This window comes from Podarcis liolepis (genome assembly GCF_965112155.1).
Source record: "Podarcis liolepis genome assembly, chromosome: 6".
Lineage (NCBI taxonomy): Eukaryota > Metazoa > Chordata > Lepidosauria > Squamata > Lacertidae > Podarcis > Podarcis liolepis.
The window spans coordinates 33,901,356-33,918,162 of NC_139559.1; the positions used below are offsets into that span (position 1 = coordinate 33,901,356).

General features: G+C 42.5%; 1 protein-coding gene across 1 annotated transcript; it reads right to left on the bottom strand.

Moving 5' to 3' along the window:
• Positions 1-1,808: 1,808 nt before the first annotated feature.
• LOC310709797 (uncharacterized protein) lies at positions 1,809-15,311 on the bottom strand (the record flags this gene model as incomplete). Its single annotated transcript, XM_083509837.1, has 7 exons — positions 1,809-2,202; positions 2,868-2,952; positions 4,140-4,301; positions 6,206-6,265; positions 9,364-9,481; positions 14,332-14,377; positions 15,302-15,311. The coding sequence occupies 7 exons, from the start codon at positions 15,309-15,311 to the stop codon at positions 1,946-1,948; spliced, it is 738 nt and encodes a 245-aa protein (XP_083365963.1). The 3' UTR covers positions 1,809-1,945.
• Positions 15,312-16,807: the final 1,496 nt, after the last annotated feature.

The following is a 16,807-nucleotide window of genomic DNA, read 5'->3' on the forward strand; positions in this document are numbered from 1 at the left end:
ACGAAATCCAGATCTTGTGCAAGCTCTCTTAGGGTGTGTCTAGGCCAACAGCATTTCACACAATCTGGTGTGTGAAACTGCATGACGGGGGTAATGCAGGTCTCACCACATGGTCAGGTCTGCCCCCATTTAGCACTCCCCATTTAGAGATACAAACCTATTCTATAGAGTTGTTTTGTACTGTCCCTCCCCTTAGCCTTGCCTTGTTCTTCTTTCTTTCTTAGAATCTCTATCTATGTTTATATTTCAAAAGCGAATTCAGTATTTATTCAGGCGTGGGGGAAATTATGTGCTAGCCTGCAATATCTAGGAAAAGGAACCACACAGAGATTTGATTCTGGGTTAGGGCGGGTCAACACTGAAGTGAAATGTCAACAGGGTGCTGCAATAAGAGTACACGGAAAAGTGACTTGGCATGTCAGTCACTCAATCCCTCCTTCCTCATCCACTTCTCAGAGATTCTGTTCTGAGGCCTGTAGTTCCTTCAGCTGATCTGTCCTGACTGTCTCAGCTTCTCTGCATTCTACTGCCAGTGGGACTGCGGCAGAAGCAGCACTATGTAGAAATGGCATTTTGCCTGAGGTACAGAGAAGTATAAATCCCTGCTAAACTGTAGCACTTCCTCAAAGTGTGTGTGTAGATATAGATATAAGATTTATATACTGCCCTTCATTAAATATCTCAGGACTGTTCACCAGCCCATACTTTCTGGTTGCAAACCCAAGTCCCACCTTTCAGACTGAAAATATGCCCAACTTCACTTCCAACTTATTATTCTATTTGTCTGTTAAAATATTGATATCTCACATTTTTGAACCAAAAGGTTTACAGTATTTTTTATTTTATTTTTAAAGCAGAACCCTATATACATGTATTGTATTAGCAGCAGTTGTATTAGCAACTGTCCAGGTTTATCCAAACGTACATGAAAGTCTGCTGCTTGATCTCAGGCACCATCATGAATTGGGGGGTGGGGTGGGTAAAAATCAGTATAATTTTGATAGATGCAGTCTGCTGTCTTGAATAAGTTTTATTCAAACATACCGTATTTTTCGCTCTATAAGAAACACTTTTCCCCTCCTAAAAGTAAGGGGAAACGTGTGTGCGTCTTATGGAGTGAATGCAGGTTGCGCAGCTTTCGCTGAAGCCAGGAGAGCAAGAGGGATCGGTGCGCACCAATCCCTCTTGCTCTCCTGGCTTCAGGGATAGCTGGCCGAAGCCTCCTGAGCGCAGTGGAAGCGTTCCCACTGCGCTCAGGAGGCTTCGGGCGGCTATCCCTGAAGCCAGGAGAGCAACAGGGATATTGATATAGGAATGTATTAGATAAAATGTAAAGAAATATACAATAATAAGAGTACATTCATTTGTAAAAAAGGAATATACAACGGGATAGACAGGAAGTCCAAAGTTTTGGTATATATATGATTTTGGAATAGTTTTTGTCTTTGTTTTTTTCCCCTTTTTCTTTTAGTATATAAACTTTGTATACATGTTGAAAATTATAGTATAATAAGCCTTGTGTTGTAATATGAGAAATTGGGCAACAACCCCAATTTCTAACATCCCTTTCACACTGTAGTACCTTCTGCTGTGAACAAGAGTGAGTGCAACACGGCAGTATATAGGTACTGAAGTGTGTCAGAAATGGCTAAAACTAACACAGTGAATACAATTTCTGAGTGTAACCTAAGTCCACCGAGGCTTGTGCAGTCACATAGTTGTAAACCATTTTGAACACTGAGGTCACTGATGCAGAAAACAATATTTCGCCACAGTAGAAGATGGTGCCATCATTCAATGCTAATACATTATCAGTGGACCACAGATTTAATTTAAGATATCTGGCATCGACGATGACAAGTACAACAAATAGATCCTGAAGTCCAATGGTAGCACCTCAGTTAAATTCTTCTCCACCTCATTTACGGCTCATGCAGAGACGTCTTCATGATTCTGCGAAGGAAAATGTTGTGCCTTCGCCTTGCTTCAGCTCCCCAGTCAAACAAGCCCTTTCAGCCGCTTCACTGTCCAGTTTGCAGATCAGAACTGGAATGGTTCCGTGACTCTGGGAAACGATATTTACAGCAGTTTGCAGCTTCAAGGACACACCTCCAGTAGTATCATGTGGCAGAATAGAGCTAAGCACAGGTGGCTCCATATTTCCATCAGGGCCGACGACAATGGAATCCACAAGCCTAGCGCCTGTTCCAAAATAAACACATGGTTCAGAATTGCTACCAGAAGGATATATGTCTCAAAACACAACATGAAAAAGTCAACCCCAAAGCATAAAGACGCTGCAACATGGAAACAGTTAGTTTAATCCATGTGTCATTTCCCTGTGCCAAAGGAGGAAGCCTGGATGACATAATGGCATAATGACATAATGGTTAGGAAGATCACACAGAAATTTGGAGGTCCAAATTTCCCCAGCTTTCTTTAATGACTCTGCACATCACTTAAGGTACCATATTGTTACTCTATAAGGGCATGATTGTACTCTCTCAAGTCACACATCTGTCTAAAGACATGTGTAAATATGGTGCCTATTATATATGTTTCCTGGATTTTGCTTCAATATTCCCACTGCCCTTTCAAAACACCACAGAAAATACCCTCTTTCTCACAACCCTTCTATATGCCTATGCTCGGAAAGAGCATGTCAAATCTGCTGAAAGATATATGTAGAACATAAATATGTCAAGACAAGATTGCATGAATAATTATGGTTATGCTTATTACAAATTGCATAGTTCAACCACTAGTTCTTCATGCTGGTCTGGATACTGGCTAGATTTGCCCCTCATGCCAATACTTCACACCTGTGCAAAATAAATTGTCCTATTTTATACATGTGTATTCTGTACCTGGGGTATCAGGTGGACAGCTGTAAATTCCACTGACATCTGTGAGAAACACAACTCGCCTAGGAGAGAATTTCTTAGCGAGAACCTGCAAGAGGAAAAATTGAACAGGACCATGTAAATCTGCTTTGTGTTGAATCAGGCCAATCTTGCTCAGCTGGATTCTGCTCTCACTGGCAGCATCTCTCAGTAACTCAAAAAGTGGCCTTTCTCAGTCCTCAGATGACAGACAGGAAACCAGGGACCTTCTGTATTCAAAGCATGTGATCTACCATGGAACTATGGTTCTGTTCTAATTGTGCAACTTAAAATCTGAGGGCCACCTCTTATATTAACCTTGTATTTGAAAATGCAGAAAACGTACTATGAGAATTTGTTTACTTAGAGGAAGAGAGAGAATAATAACAGCAAAACCTCCCTGCAGCTTAGGCAATAATTTCTTTAAAACTATTTGCTGGTGTTCATACAAAATATTTATGCACAGTTACAAAAGTGCCATGGAAAATTATATACAACTTGTAGAATGTAAATGATCAGTTTAGGGGTGCTTATTAATGAAAACAAGAAAGAGACTCCTGTGCCACATTAAGGACTAACCAATGTATTGTGGCATAGGTTTTGGAGGACCACAGTTTGCTGCATTTAGTGCAGTGGACCATAGTCCACAGAAGCTTATGCCATAATAAATTTATATGTAATTTTGCATACTATGCACATTTTTATTCCCCCAAGGCAATGCATTTGTATGTTATTTTCACAAATATGGGCTTTTTGGCATATGTTACTTTAGCAGTGAATTTTTGTGTACATTCCTTGGCTGGAGAACTGGATTGCAAATTTCAGAGAAGTACAAATTTCAGAGGATGGCTGTGTTTCTGTTTGCATATGGTTTTGGAAAGTGATAGGTTCACCATTAGAAGCACATTGAATCAAATGTCTTTCCCATCCCTAGCTGCCAGCTGAAGTACCTGACAAAGATGGGAATGACCTATTAAGGATAAATAAAAAAATTCCTTCCAGTAGCACCTTAAAGACCAACTAAGTTAGTTCTTGGTATGAGCTTTCGTGTGCATGCACACTTCTTCAGATACAGAAGTGTGCATGCACACGAAAGCTCATACCAAGAACTAACTTAGTTGGTCTTTAAGGTGCTACTGGAAGGGATTTTTTTATTTTGACTATGGCAGACCAACACGGCTACCTATCTGTAACTATTAAGGATAAACACAGTGCTATTTACATATTGGTATGCGTGAAATTGAACTCATCTCTCACCTCAATGATTTTATCTCCAGATAAGATGCAGCAGTGCTGCTCCGAGTCCAGAGCACAATCACCATGTAAAACTGGGACATAGCCCGAGTCTAAAACATCCTTCACTGTATCGAAACCAGCCTCGATGACATTCTTGCATGATGTTTTCCAGGTTCCAAAAGGCTGTGGGAGAAAGAGAACAAAGGCAAACAATGCTGCTTGTCTCTGTCATTCAAGACAGTCATTTACCCAAAAGCTGTTTCCTATGATCCAGCACTTCAGGTGCCAATCAATATATAATACAATGATTAGATTAACTGCATCTAACAATAAGACTTCCATCAAACTGTTACAAATGTAATGGAAAAGTTGTTTTGCAATGCCAATACTGCTGACTACTTATGAATCAAGGAATATGAAAACTTGCTAATTAAGGCTACATGTTAATGCACTTTGGGGTGGTACGCAATGGCTTGTGTAACAGACATTGCCTTATGCCACAGAAATTCTGGTTTCTCTTTTCTCCTCCTGCTCCCAAGTCCTCAAAATTTGCTCCATAGGTTCTTCAACTTTCCAAAGAATTTGGAACGGAGGGTAGGGGGGCTGCTAGCTGCAGGCATTAACTGACACCAGCTCATGGTACGTTATATCTTACCCTTTGCTTTTGGGGCTGCTTTGATTCCTGTGTGTTTCCATAACAGGGCATGAAAAGGGATTTTTTAAATAAATTCTCTTGTTTTCTAACACTGAATGGTGCTGTAATGATCTCTGGCAGGCAAGCAGTCTGATAAACAATAACAACTCTCTGTCAGTCCCCTTGCTCGCTTAGCTCAATTTCTGATACTACACTTGATCTTAGCCAAAAGGCCAAGAAGCGATCGCTTAGCTCAATTTCTGAGGCTGACCAGAGCTGTGCTCTGGGGGGCCATGTTCCTGACTGGTAGCACTTGTTTATTAAATTGTAAATTGTCTTAATACATGGATATCTCAAAAGACAAGTATATAGAGATATCAGTAAGATACAAATATATTTAAATTTAATTAATTAATGAGTTAAAAATGATTACATTCAATTAAGTTCTTTAATAGGTTCAACATGCATTGTGAAAAGTCAGCAGTTGATGTACAGCAGACCTGTACATGACCATAAACTCTCCTCAGTCTAGGACAACCTCCCAATTCCTCCCATCCACTCAAATGTCCTTGCCATTCTTTTCTTTTGCTCAACCTCAACCTCATTTTATGAGGTCCCTGGAACTGGAGGCTGCCATCTCATTGGAGTTCAGTCCCTTTTTGTTCATCCCCCCCCTTTTGGCGTTTAGAAATATTCCCTCCCAATTTCTAAGTAACAGTATTTCATTGGATAAAAATGATTTGATTTTTATTACCTTTTTCTTGAAAGTATGGCTTTGGGAAGCTGGGCTGTAGCCAATGAACTTATTCTGTCAGCAAAAGGGTTTCCACTTGCACAACACAACTTTCCCCTCTCTTCTCTCCTCTTGTGCACCCCACCAAATCTGCTCCAGAGGTTTGGGGAACCCTCTAGAAAATAGTTAGGGAGTACCAGGGGAGGGGGTGAGGCAGGAAGCTCCATTGCACAAGTGGAAATACTTACACTGACAGAACGAGTTAGTTGGATAGCACCCAAAATGTTCTTTGCCCTGTTGTTCAAGAACAAATTGGTAGACTTCTGTCGTGTGTGTGTGTGTGTGTGTGTGGCACACGAAAGTCAGAAAGTAATTGCTTCTGCTTGTTTTTCAGAATAGTAGCTGTATTTGTCTATTGTACTAATTATAGCTGCATACTTACTCAAGAGAAACCTCACCAAACCCAGAAGTGTAGGCATGCATAGGATTGGGAATTCTAATAGGAGGTAGCTATCGTTAAAACTGAAGCAGGGCAGTGTTTATTCCAGATTAATTAATTAATTTCAAACACTTTTGTCTCTGGCTCCAAAAGGGGATGCACCTCTCAACAGGTTAGACTGAGATAATTCACCTCTGGACCATTTTATTATTATTATTTGCCCACTCTTGCCCTAGAAAAACAGAATAACCTAAAAAAGGAGAAACAACAGGTGCCCTTACCGAAATGCCCACAGCTGGAATTCCATGGCTTACCAGTTCTTCTGTCACCAGATGGTTTAACTGTGAGAAGCAAAAGAGTGACTTTGAAACCCCCAAAGCTTTCCTATCTCAGTTTCCTGTACTCAATTTACAAAATGAGTTCTGTAACAGTATTCTTGGATAACAAAGGCTGGGCCGGCTAAGGAGGTGGTGGCAGCGGTGGGAAGCAGGAAAGCAAAAAGTATGTTTCTTAGGCCTTGCTTCAGATCCTTCACACAGAACACCATATCACCTTACCTGGTATGCAGTGCTGTTCTTAAACTGTTCTCACACCTGGACATGCAGGAGATTGTTCTAATAGCCAATAGCAGGGATATCCAATAACTGCGGATATCCTGGTTTTAATTTAGCATTTTCTTTTCTTTGAGCACAAAGGACGTTTTTTGGCACCAATGACATCACATACTTTTTCTAAGCGTGTCGAAAGGCAAAAACGCTACAGTAATTAGGCACATATTCACAATGCATTGGGGGGAGGGGGTTGCCTTTAGATTTCTGACTAGAGGGGCACACCACAGCATTGCTCTGATTCTGTGCTAGTCCCATGGGTTAGCCGAGAGGTGAGGTCCAAGTCCGGTCTGTGGTCAAAGGTGCAATGTGGAGCTGAACCTGGGTGCAGGTCAGAGAGTCGGGTGAAGGCATGCAAGCAGGGAGCCAGGGTGGGTCTGGAGCTCAGGCAGGAAAGCAGGACAGGATTCCGGCAGGAACTAGTAACCAGCAATGTTGCTCCCACAACTTGGGACTGGGGCTGGCCAGCTTTTATCTGCCCCGAGGCATAGAGAGGCCCCGATCCTCTGGTGACTCGCCTCTCCTGGCCTGGAGGCAAGCACTCCTTCTGCGGGAATTTAGTTCCCTCCACCTCTCTGCCCTGAGCCTCTGCAGCTCAGGAGAGGCTGGAGGGTTACCGGACCCAGAGGCAACCTCAGCTTTCTCTGACGAGGCTGAGAGTGGAGCACCTGCAGGGAATGGGTCCTCCATCACCCCAGGAGCCAGAGCAGACTCAGCTGGTGTCTGCACCTGAGGATCCAGCACAGGTGAGGACCCTTCGGGCTCATGCCCCAGCCCCGGCTCAGCTGGTTCTGGAGGCGGGGAATCCTGTGCAGGCTGGGATCCCTTAGGTTCAGCATCCGAGTCCGAATCCCAGGCCATCAGAGATTCTGTGCCAGGTCTATGGGACCCCCTGCCCCTGTCCAGAAGTGGCACCAACAACCACAGTTAGTGCCAGAAGGACCCGTGCTTCAGGACCTATGTTTGGATGCTCTAGTTTCCAACACAATTAGAATTGCCTTTTGTTACATTACATATCAAAGAAACCACATAATGCCTGCAGGCAGGTTTCAGGGAAGCAGGGAGCTTGTTCTCTAGCCTTTGTCTGAAAGTAAATAGACTTCAAGATGGCTTAGCGATCTCTGATATCCTGCACACATGCTAAGCCAATTTGGGGCTTGGATGGATGAGGTTTCAGCCCTGCTCTTTAATGCTAGCTTGAATGTAATGTAACCATTTATGGCACGGGAGGAGCCATGCCAGGTACAGGCATTAGATTCCCCTGGAATGTTTGTCTGAGGCTGGACAGTGAGCAATTGCTCCAGGCTGCAGACACCTTGGACTCCAGTCAAAGTAGCATCACTGCTATGATATGATGCAATGGTTCCGAATGGAGTTATCATTCAGCACCACCCTTGACATCTTTTCCTGCTTGTTGGAGCTGGAAATGTGTTTGTTTTTGCAGTCCATAAAAGGACAATGATGAAACTCTACACAGAACCAGGATTTCTGGAATCTGCTAAATTTCAGTGTTCCTTCTCTATTATTTGAGGGTAAGGGACAAAGTACTTTGCAAGCAGGGAAGGGGAATTCTACCCATTTTAGTTTCTTTCCATTTCTCAGTTTCCCAGTCTTAAGTTCAGTTCCACACATTTTCACTTCAATTTGTAATTTTTTTTTAAAGTCTTCATGAAAATTCATTAGTATTGTGGTATAAATTTCTCACAATATGCACACTTCTGTATGCAGTTTTGCCCCAAACACATATTTTTGCAGAGCAATTTCCGCTAATATAATGCATTTTTGTATGCCATTTTCACTAATACATGCATTTTTATGCACATTTCATTGCAAAATTGTACTGCAAAATCTGGAGAAGTGCAAATTTTGAAGGATGGCTGTGTTTTTATTTGCATATTGATTTGGAAAGTGTGAATTGGTTAGGTTCACCATTAAATGTAAACTGAATCCCCATCATCATTTGTATGTATTATTAAAGTGATCTTTGTTAGTCCTGGACAGTGAGTTGTACAACACTACTATTTGTTTATTGAACGTTAATCTCCTTTAACTGCACAAACCTAAAGTGCCAAGATGTGCAGGAATCCCACCTGCAAAATACAGGAGGCACCCCAAGAGAAGTGGCCTGGTATCGCTATTACTCTCCATGCATTTGAAAGGCAGAAACATACTGGAAGAGATGGACTTGCACCACAAAGGCGTAATAGGGTAGGAATTACTTCTGAATAAGAGGCTGGCTTGAATTTGCAATCCACAGGTCATAGAGCTGAGTTCAAATTAGCCCAGGAAGGGAACAACAGATCAACTTTGCAGTAAAGTCATAGACTCCCCATTAGCACAGAGCTTCAGATTCAGATTTCTCTCTCTTAGTTTAAGTACACTTTGATCCAGAGAGCACTGGGCTATTAACGGAACAGTGGGAGAACAGGTAGATTTCACCCTCTGTTGTTCCTTGTAAGAGATTAGTAGAAAAGTTTGGGAGAAGAGAGCAAGAGCTGTTTATCTCTATGAGAATGAGAAGATCTGTTCTGCATTAAAGAAACTAGCTATCAGCCATGTGCACGATACTCTGGTTTCTCTTCAGATCGCACTCAGCTATGTGCACCGAAAGTTGAAACATACTCCTAGCAGCACATTTGACAGTAACTGATTTCATTTGCTTTGTGAAATCTTATCTCGTTTTACAACTTGACTACCACACGATCTCGTCTCGTCCATTTGCCTCAGGGCCCCAGCAGGAGCTGCAGCATAGCACAGGGGTGGACAGGCGATCTGAGAACATTTACAAGGCTGCTGAATGAAGCTGCTGAATGATACCGGTTGCAGATTACCTTGGTGACAGAAAGCCTGGTCAGACACAGCCCACATCTCAAATTGTCATCATCAGCTGATCTTGCTGATGTCCCCGAGGCAATGCTGTGTTCCTTTGCTTGGAAATGGCCAAAGGAGCTGGAATGTAAAAGAAAAAGTTGGAGAACGATGTTGTCTCTTTTCATCTATGAGGCTACTGGATGGCTAAATGTATAGTCTGCTCCTCTAAGGCACTCAGAGAATAAGGAAAGGTCTTGTCCCATGAGGGAAGAAACTGAATTAATGAAAGGCATGCTCACACTCGTTGTTTATGACAAGTCTCTGCTGATCTGAGGCATCTGTAATCTCTTTCTCATCCGCTTTTGTCAGAAACTATGAAATATAGCTGAAGTGTGTGACCCATCTATGTGTAGGATTAAATGTCTTAAAAGGTAGGTAAAGGTAAAGGACCCCTGGATAGTTAAGTCCAGTCAAATGTGACTATGGGGTTGTGGCACTCATCTTGCTTTCAGGCTGAGGGAGCCGGTGTTTGTCTGCAAACAGCTTTTGGAACACCGTGACGGAAACCAGAGCACACGGAAACACCGTTTACCTTCCAGTCGCAGCGGTACCTATTTATCTACTTGCACAGGCATGCTTTCGAACTGCTAGGTTGGCAGAAGCTGGGACAGAACAATGGGAGCTCACCCCGTGGCGGGGATTCGAACCGCCAACCTTATGATCAGCAAGCCCAAGGGGCTCAGTGGTTTAGAACACAGTGCCACCTGTGTCCCACTTAAATGTCTTGAACACAACAGCAAACCCTCAAAAGATATCTAAAATGGTGATGTGAAAGCTTAATCATGTATACCAGGCAGCATCTGAGCCACAGGCAAAACCAATATTTTGTAATCTCATGTCTAATGGCTGTATGAATTGGCTCTTAATCTGTTGCACTTGGCATAGTTTACTATTATTTGTCCCAACAGGCATTGTCATAACTATGTAAGCAGTCATCACAGCACAACAATGCAAATTCCAGAGAGAGAGAAAGGCGGCCGTGACTAGGGATGGATGAGAAATACAATTTAGTTTACATTTAAAGGGCATGGGAGCTCTCGCTGCTGCCATGCTACCCTGCTCAAGAGCTATTGGGCGGGAAGTTGAATGTACTGCAGCGGGCTCCCCACTTACACATGTTTTACTTATGTGCGTGGGGGCCTGGAACACAAGTGGGAGTCACCTGTATAGCTAAACAGCTACTATGAACTGACCACCGTAAGACAACCAGTGGTCTAAGAATCCTGAGCTGGCGTATCATTTCAGACTGCTGGTGAATTCAACCTTTTAAATATAAAAGCCTCCCCACAATGAATAAACTAGCAGAGCAAGAAGTAAAATGGGCTAGTATCTCCCTGTTGTGCTAGTATTTTATTTGTAAGGATTTTAAAACAACAACAACATGGGAAAACATTATAAAAATTGTGACTCCTCCTGCAACCTAGAATAGTTCACTCCAGTCTTTCACCTTTTAATTACTGGACCACTTTCATTCTTCTCCATATGTAGATCAGGTATGAGCTGAAGTCCTTAGAAATCCATGTTCAGGCAACACAGTATTACATTTTATTTCATATTTATTCTCTGCCCCCCCCCAGTAATAAATAAACAAATGATTTCTTAACTGCTCCGGTTGTCAAAAATAAAAATGCAGTATTCCTTACACAACATGTTCTGTATGGCTTTTTATAGCTGGGAGGGAGAAAGAAAGAATACAACGTAACAGGAAATTATTGTCCACTGGGATTCTTCCAGGAAGTATTTTATTCTAATCTAGCCCAAACCTGACTGCAGAATCCGCTCCCATGTGTGAATGTAAAGAAACACTTTCCCAACTACTGTGGTCTAAGAAATCTTAGACTGATAGGAAGAGAAGCTGCTTCACCTTTTGGAGCTTGCCAGGAGACAGCGATTAAGAGTAAAGGCTATCTGGTATGTACATGTAGCTTGGCCTTTTGCCAGTGGAAGCAGTTGACTCAGGCCTGTCCAATTTAATAATAATAAAATAAAGAAAACCAATCTTAAACACAACCTGGATGAACTAATTTGCAACCTACTCTGTTGGCCCGAACAACATCCTGACCACAAGACCACATCCTAGGGACACACACAAAAAACAAGTAGTGTGCAGGGATCTGACAGCAATATAGATATGAAGCAGAGTAGAAATTAGGATGGAACAGGTACTAGAACAAATAATTATTTGTTTGGCAGGGTACAAAGTACAGATGGCTTCAGTAAATGTGTGGAGGCTGTGGTGGATGCTTAAGATGTCGAAGTTGATTAATAGGCCAGGAGGTATAAATCAACCCATGAGAAAGACAAAAGAGGAGAATAATGTTGGTCTCCATTTTGTTGTCCATTTTTGACTGGTGCAAATCCACGCCTTTGAAGCGAAGATAATGGGCAGCAAACAGTTTTCCGCCTTGGGCATTAATGAAGCCCAGCAGGCTCCTGTCAATCTCTTTTATTGGCAGATCAGGTGTCCCCAGATGGTCCAAAGGACCGTCTGTGACATGTTTATCTTCATGACAGTGAATGGATAATCTCCCATTCCTTAGGCCAAGTCATGTGCTTTTTAGATTCATTCAGCATAATTTTTCCCAGGCATATCTCATTTTACACTCTCCATCCTTGAACTTCCATCTTTCCATCTAGCAACTGTTTTCTACTTTGAGGGGAACATGCCCAATTTGCAGCCCAGTCGCCTATTCCTGATGGGACCAGGAAAGGAAAAGGTGCAAGAATTGCAGAAGGAGGCACGGCTGATGACACATTTATGTTCAAGCGAGGCCTATCCTGTATCCAGAGAGTCCATGAAAATCTTGGACAGCGCCCTTCAGTCCCTGAGGGGTCTCAAGGTTCAGCTCACTCTTCATGAAATGAATCCCTTGCCACATTAAAAAGGTGCTTCATTTGGATGATGTCATTAGCCACAGGAAGAGATAAAAATTGACAAGAGGCAGCATTCTCATTCCCCCACTCCCTGTTTTAAACTCAGTCCTCCACACTTCCATATCAGTGTGCACTTATAAAAAGTCCTCATGAGAACTCAGCAGCATTTTAGTGTGAATTTCTTGTAACAGACACTTTGGGGTATGTAGTTTTGCTTAATGCACACAATTTTGCAAAGCAATTTTCCAAAATATAAAGCATTTTGTATGTTACTCTCATTAATATATGCACTTATATGCACAGTTTGGTGTATGCATTTTTGTACACTTCACTTGGCTAGAGAACGGCATTGCAAAATTCGGAGAAGTGCAAATTTCAAAAACATGGGTGTATTTCAATTTGCACATTGTTTCAGAAAGTGTAATCAAATTTTGTCTCCATCCCTACCAACCGGTACTTAGCTCCTCACCCTCAACAGGATTTTGTGCTTATGCTTCATGCTTTTGAAACTGAGGCACCACTAAGGGAAGCCTAAATCATGGGCATATCTAAAATAGCCATATGGATCCCCAGGGCTTTTTTTCTCAGCTGTTTATGGTTTTTTTTAAAGCCATAAAGTTTGCACTGGTTTCTAAGGTGTTCTTAAGGTAGAACAAACCTAGATAAACCTAGACAGCATCTTAAAAGGCAGAGACATCACCTTGCCGACAAAGGTCCGTATAGTTAAAGCTATGGTTTTCCCAGTAGTGATGTATGGAAGTGAGAGCTAGACCATAAAGAAGACTGATCGCCGAAGAATTGATGCTTTTGAATTATGGTGCTGGAGGAGACTCTTGAGAGTCCCATGGACTGCAAGAAGATCAAACCTATCCATTCTTAAGGAAATCAGCCCTGAGTGCTCACTGAAAGGACAGATCGTGAACCTGAGGCTCCAATACTTTGGCCACCTCATGAGAAGAGAAGACTCCCTGGAAAAGACCCTGATGTTGGGAAAGATGGAGGGCACAAGGAGAAGGGGACGACAGAGAACGAGATGGTTGGACAGTGTTCTCGAAGCTACTAGCATGACTTTGACCAAACTGCAGGAGGCAGTGGAAGACAGGAGTGCCTGGCGTGCTCTGGTCCTTGGGGTCATGAAGAGTCAGAAACGACTAAACAACAACAACAAAGGTAGAACATAGCAAGAAGAGACTGCAATTGTAATAGATTAGGCTTTCCTACACAGCTTTCAGGTCACTCCTAGGGATGCTGTGATGACCACTGGGGGGTATAGGGCGGTATACAAATTTAATAAATAATGATAATAATAATAGTAAGTAGGCTGTCTTAGCCCTTTCCCTTCTGTCACACAACTTCTACATACAGCTGGTGAAGTAGACTCCATCTCTGCAGAGCTGCCAACAAGGCCATAGTTTTTTAATGCAAGATTAGACAATTGTAGATTCCAAACCTCACTACGGCAGAAAGGGGACAAAATAAGGTCCTGCCTGTTTTTGCTTTTTTGTGTGTTTTTTAAAAAAACCCTCTGTAAAACAGATTCTCAAATTTGGTTTAGACTTGATGATAACATGGAGCCACATCAACTCAAGAGACAGAAGTCCCATAGTGTAAAGGCTGCAAAGGGAAAAGTGAGCTCAGAATAGGGGAGGCGCTGAAGCAATTCGTCAGCAGAATGCTGAATTCCTAACCCCTGCTGGTATAGATAATCCACACAGCACTTGGCATTCCTGAGGGAGCAATCCCACAGAAGCTGCCCTTTCACACTGCCAGCAGTAGTATTTGTTTACTGTCAACATCCATACCCTTTCCATGGTGCCAGCTCTAGTAAAAATTCTTTCACTTCAGGCTTTGGGTCTATGAACAATTTTTATTGGGAAACATATCGTGACCTGTGAGATCAGGCCCACGACCCACCGTACATAAACAGAAGTGGAGAAGCCAAGGGTGCGTGTGTTTGACATTGCCAACATCAGAGGTGCTAGTTTCTGTGCAATGGCACTTTTGAAGGGTGAATTGGGTGAACAGTGTAAATTACCCCAATGAATGTTTCTCACCTCTTTACATAGTTATTTATAAAAGAGCCTTCAGGCCCTGTAGCTTCTGGTTAATAACTGCTTGGTACATAGTCTTGGGAGGCTTCCTTTCCTAGAAAGGGAACATCAGGAATAATAATATATCTGGAATTTGTTGTTCAGACTCAGACATGTTCTCTCATTCTTCAGAGAGAAGGTAACAAAATGGGTTACAGGATGTCACTGACAGACCTCCAAACAACACTGAGGAAAAATGATAAAGGTACATCTCCAAAGTGAACTCCTGCTTCTATTATTTCTATAGCAGTAACTGGGATTTTACTATTTCTATAGCAGTACACTGTCAAGCGTCGCTGAGCTATTTCTCAAAATGTCTTGTTGTCTGATATATGGAATAAAAATGAAGAATTTTACCAGCACCTTTTGTATTTTCCTCTCCCCTTCACAGTATTACCATGGAAATCTGCAAACCTAAATTACATGAGTGATTAGAGACAGAGTATTTTTCCCCCAGGAAGTTGAACTGATAATAGCATCATTATTGGGCACAATACTCCTCTTCAGGCATTCACTATCTGGGTTGAGTAAATACATGAAGCGCATGGTATCTCCACCCCCACTGCCATTCCAGTTACTTTCCATGAGTCTGAAGGCAACAATCTGTAGCATGTCTCAGAGCCCTGATTTTCCAGAGTTCAAAACGTACAAGGAGCCTCCACAGGTACAGGACTCTCCTCATTGCAATCTGCCAGATTCCAACTTGTGTGGGGCAACCAGAATAGTGACAAGGCGTGGAGCTAGTAGCATGCTTGTCCCCCCCACAGTCCTCTGTTTTACAATCATGCATCAGAACAGCATAAAAGGTCTGAATTCTGGTGCTCAGGTGATGTGAGCACATATACTGAAAATATTATAACATAGATAAATATCTAGATGAACCATATCTGGAGTCGAACCACTTATATAAAACACAATTTACATCATCACTAACCATTGACCATGTTGGCAACATCTGGAGGGCCACAAGTTTATTGCATTTATTAATTAAATGTACACCCCCTCCCTTCCTCTCAAAGAAGCCCAGGACATAAAATAACAAGTGATAAAATGATAAAAGCGTATTAAAAACCATTCCAGTGCAGATACAGACTGAGAAAGAGCTCGTCTTAAAAGGCTTATTGAAACAGGAAGGACTTCAGTAGCCACCATAAAGACAACAGAGACAACACATCTGCTCCCTGCTGCACAGGATCATTGATCCTTAAGCACTAATATTGAAGTTGTGTTCCTATGTTTGCCTGAACATGGAAATGCAGTACTCGTGGTTGGGAGCAGGAGTGTGCGCACAAATTCCACCCCCACCATGCCTATGCACATCACTCTGTGCGCTTAGTCCCCAATCTTCTCTACATTGAGTTGGAAAGGTCTGCAGGGGATTTCTACTCATGTTTGCGTGAACACAAGTAGAACCTACTACATGATTAGGGATCCTGATAAGCTCAAGCCAACGTGAGTAGAAGCCCCCTTGCAAATCTTCCCTGTACAATGTGGGGAAGGGAAGGTACTGTGGGTGAGTGTGTAATTTGCACCGAGACACGGAGGGGAGCTCTGGATACAGAGTTCATGTGTTGAACCAAACACCTGAATTCACCTAAAGTTGGAAAGGATCCAGAATTCGGTGGCTTCAGCAAGGAAAAAAATAGTGCCATCACTCCAGAACTCCACATCCCCTTCACTGAATGCGGAAATTCATGTGCACACTGCCCTACAAACAGAGCAACTGATGTAGCTTATTCAATTACGAACGCAAGACTCCCATTCCACAGAAAACATAGAGTTCTATGCAAGTAGGGAAGTTATATCTGGAATGCCTGCAGTTTCATTGGATTGCTGGCAAGGAAATTTTTGACCAATCTAAGATAAGGACTAGAGCTGGAGTCAGCATCCTTTTTCAGCCGTGGGCTGGTCCACCGTCCCTCAGACCATGTGGTGGGCTGGACTATATTTTGAAGAGGAAAAAAAATGAACGAATTCCTATGCCCCACAAATAACCCAAAGATGCATTTTAAATAAAAGCACACATTGTACTCATATAAAAACACCAGGCAGCCCCCACAAATAACCCAGAGATGCATTTTAAATAAAAGGACACATTCCACTCATGTAAAAACATGCTGATTCCTGGACCATCAGCGGGCTGGTTTGAGAAGGCGATTGGGCCACATCTGGCCCATGGGTCTTAGTTTGCCTACCCCTGAACTAGAGGGTCTCAACTCTTGTGGCTGATGTCCTACTGTTTTTGTTTACTTGACTGGGGGGGGCTGTGCAGATTCTATTGACTGTAACAAACCAACATTCAGCTTAATAGTTTCTTTCTGAATAAACAGTCACAGAAGAGCTGATTGCTTCATCCTGCAAGGACATCTCCAATTCAGCTGCTAATCTCCAGACCCCTCTATCCAATCAACTGCAGCCAATCCAAGAGTACATCTGTGCC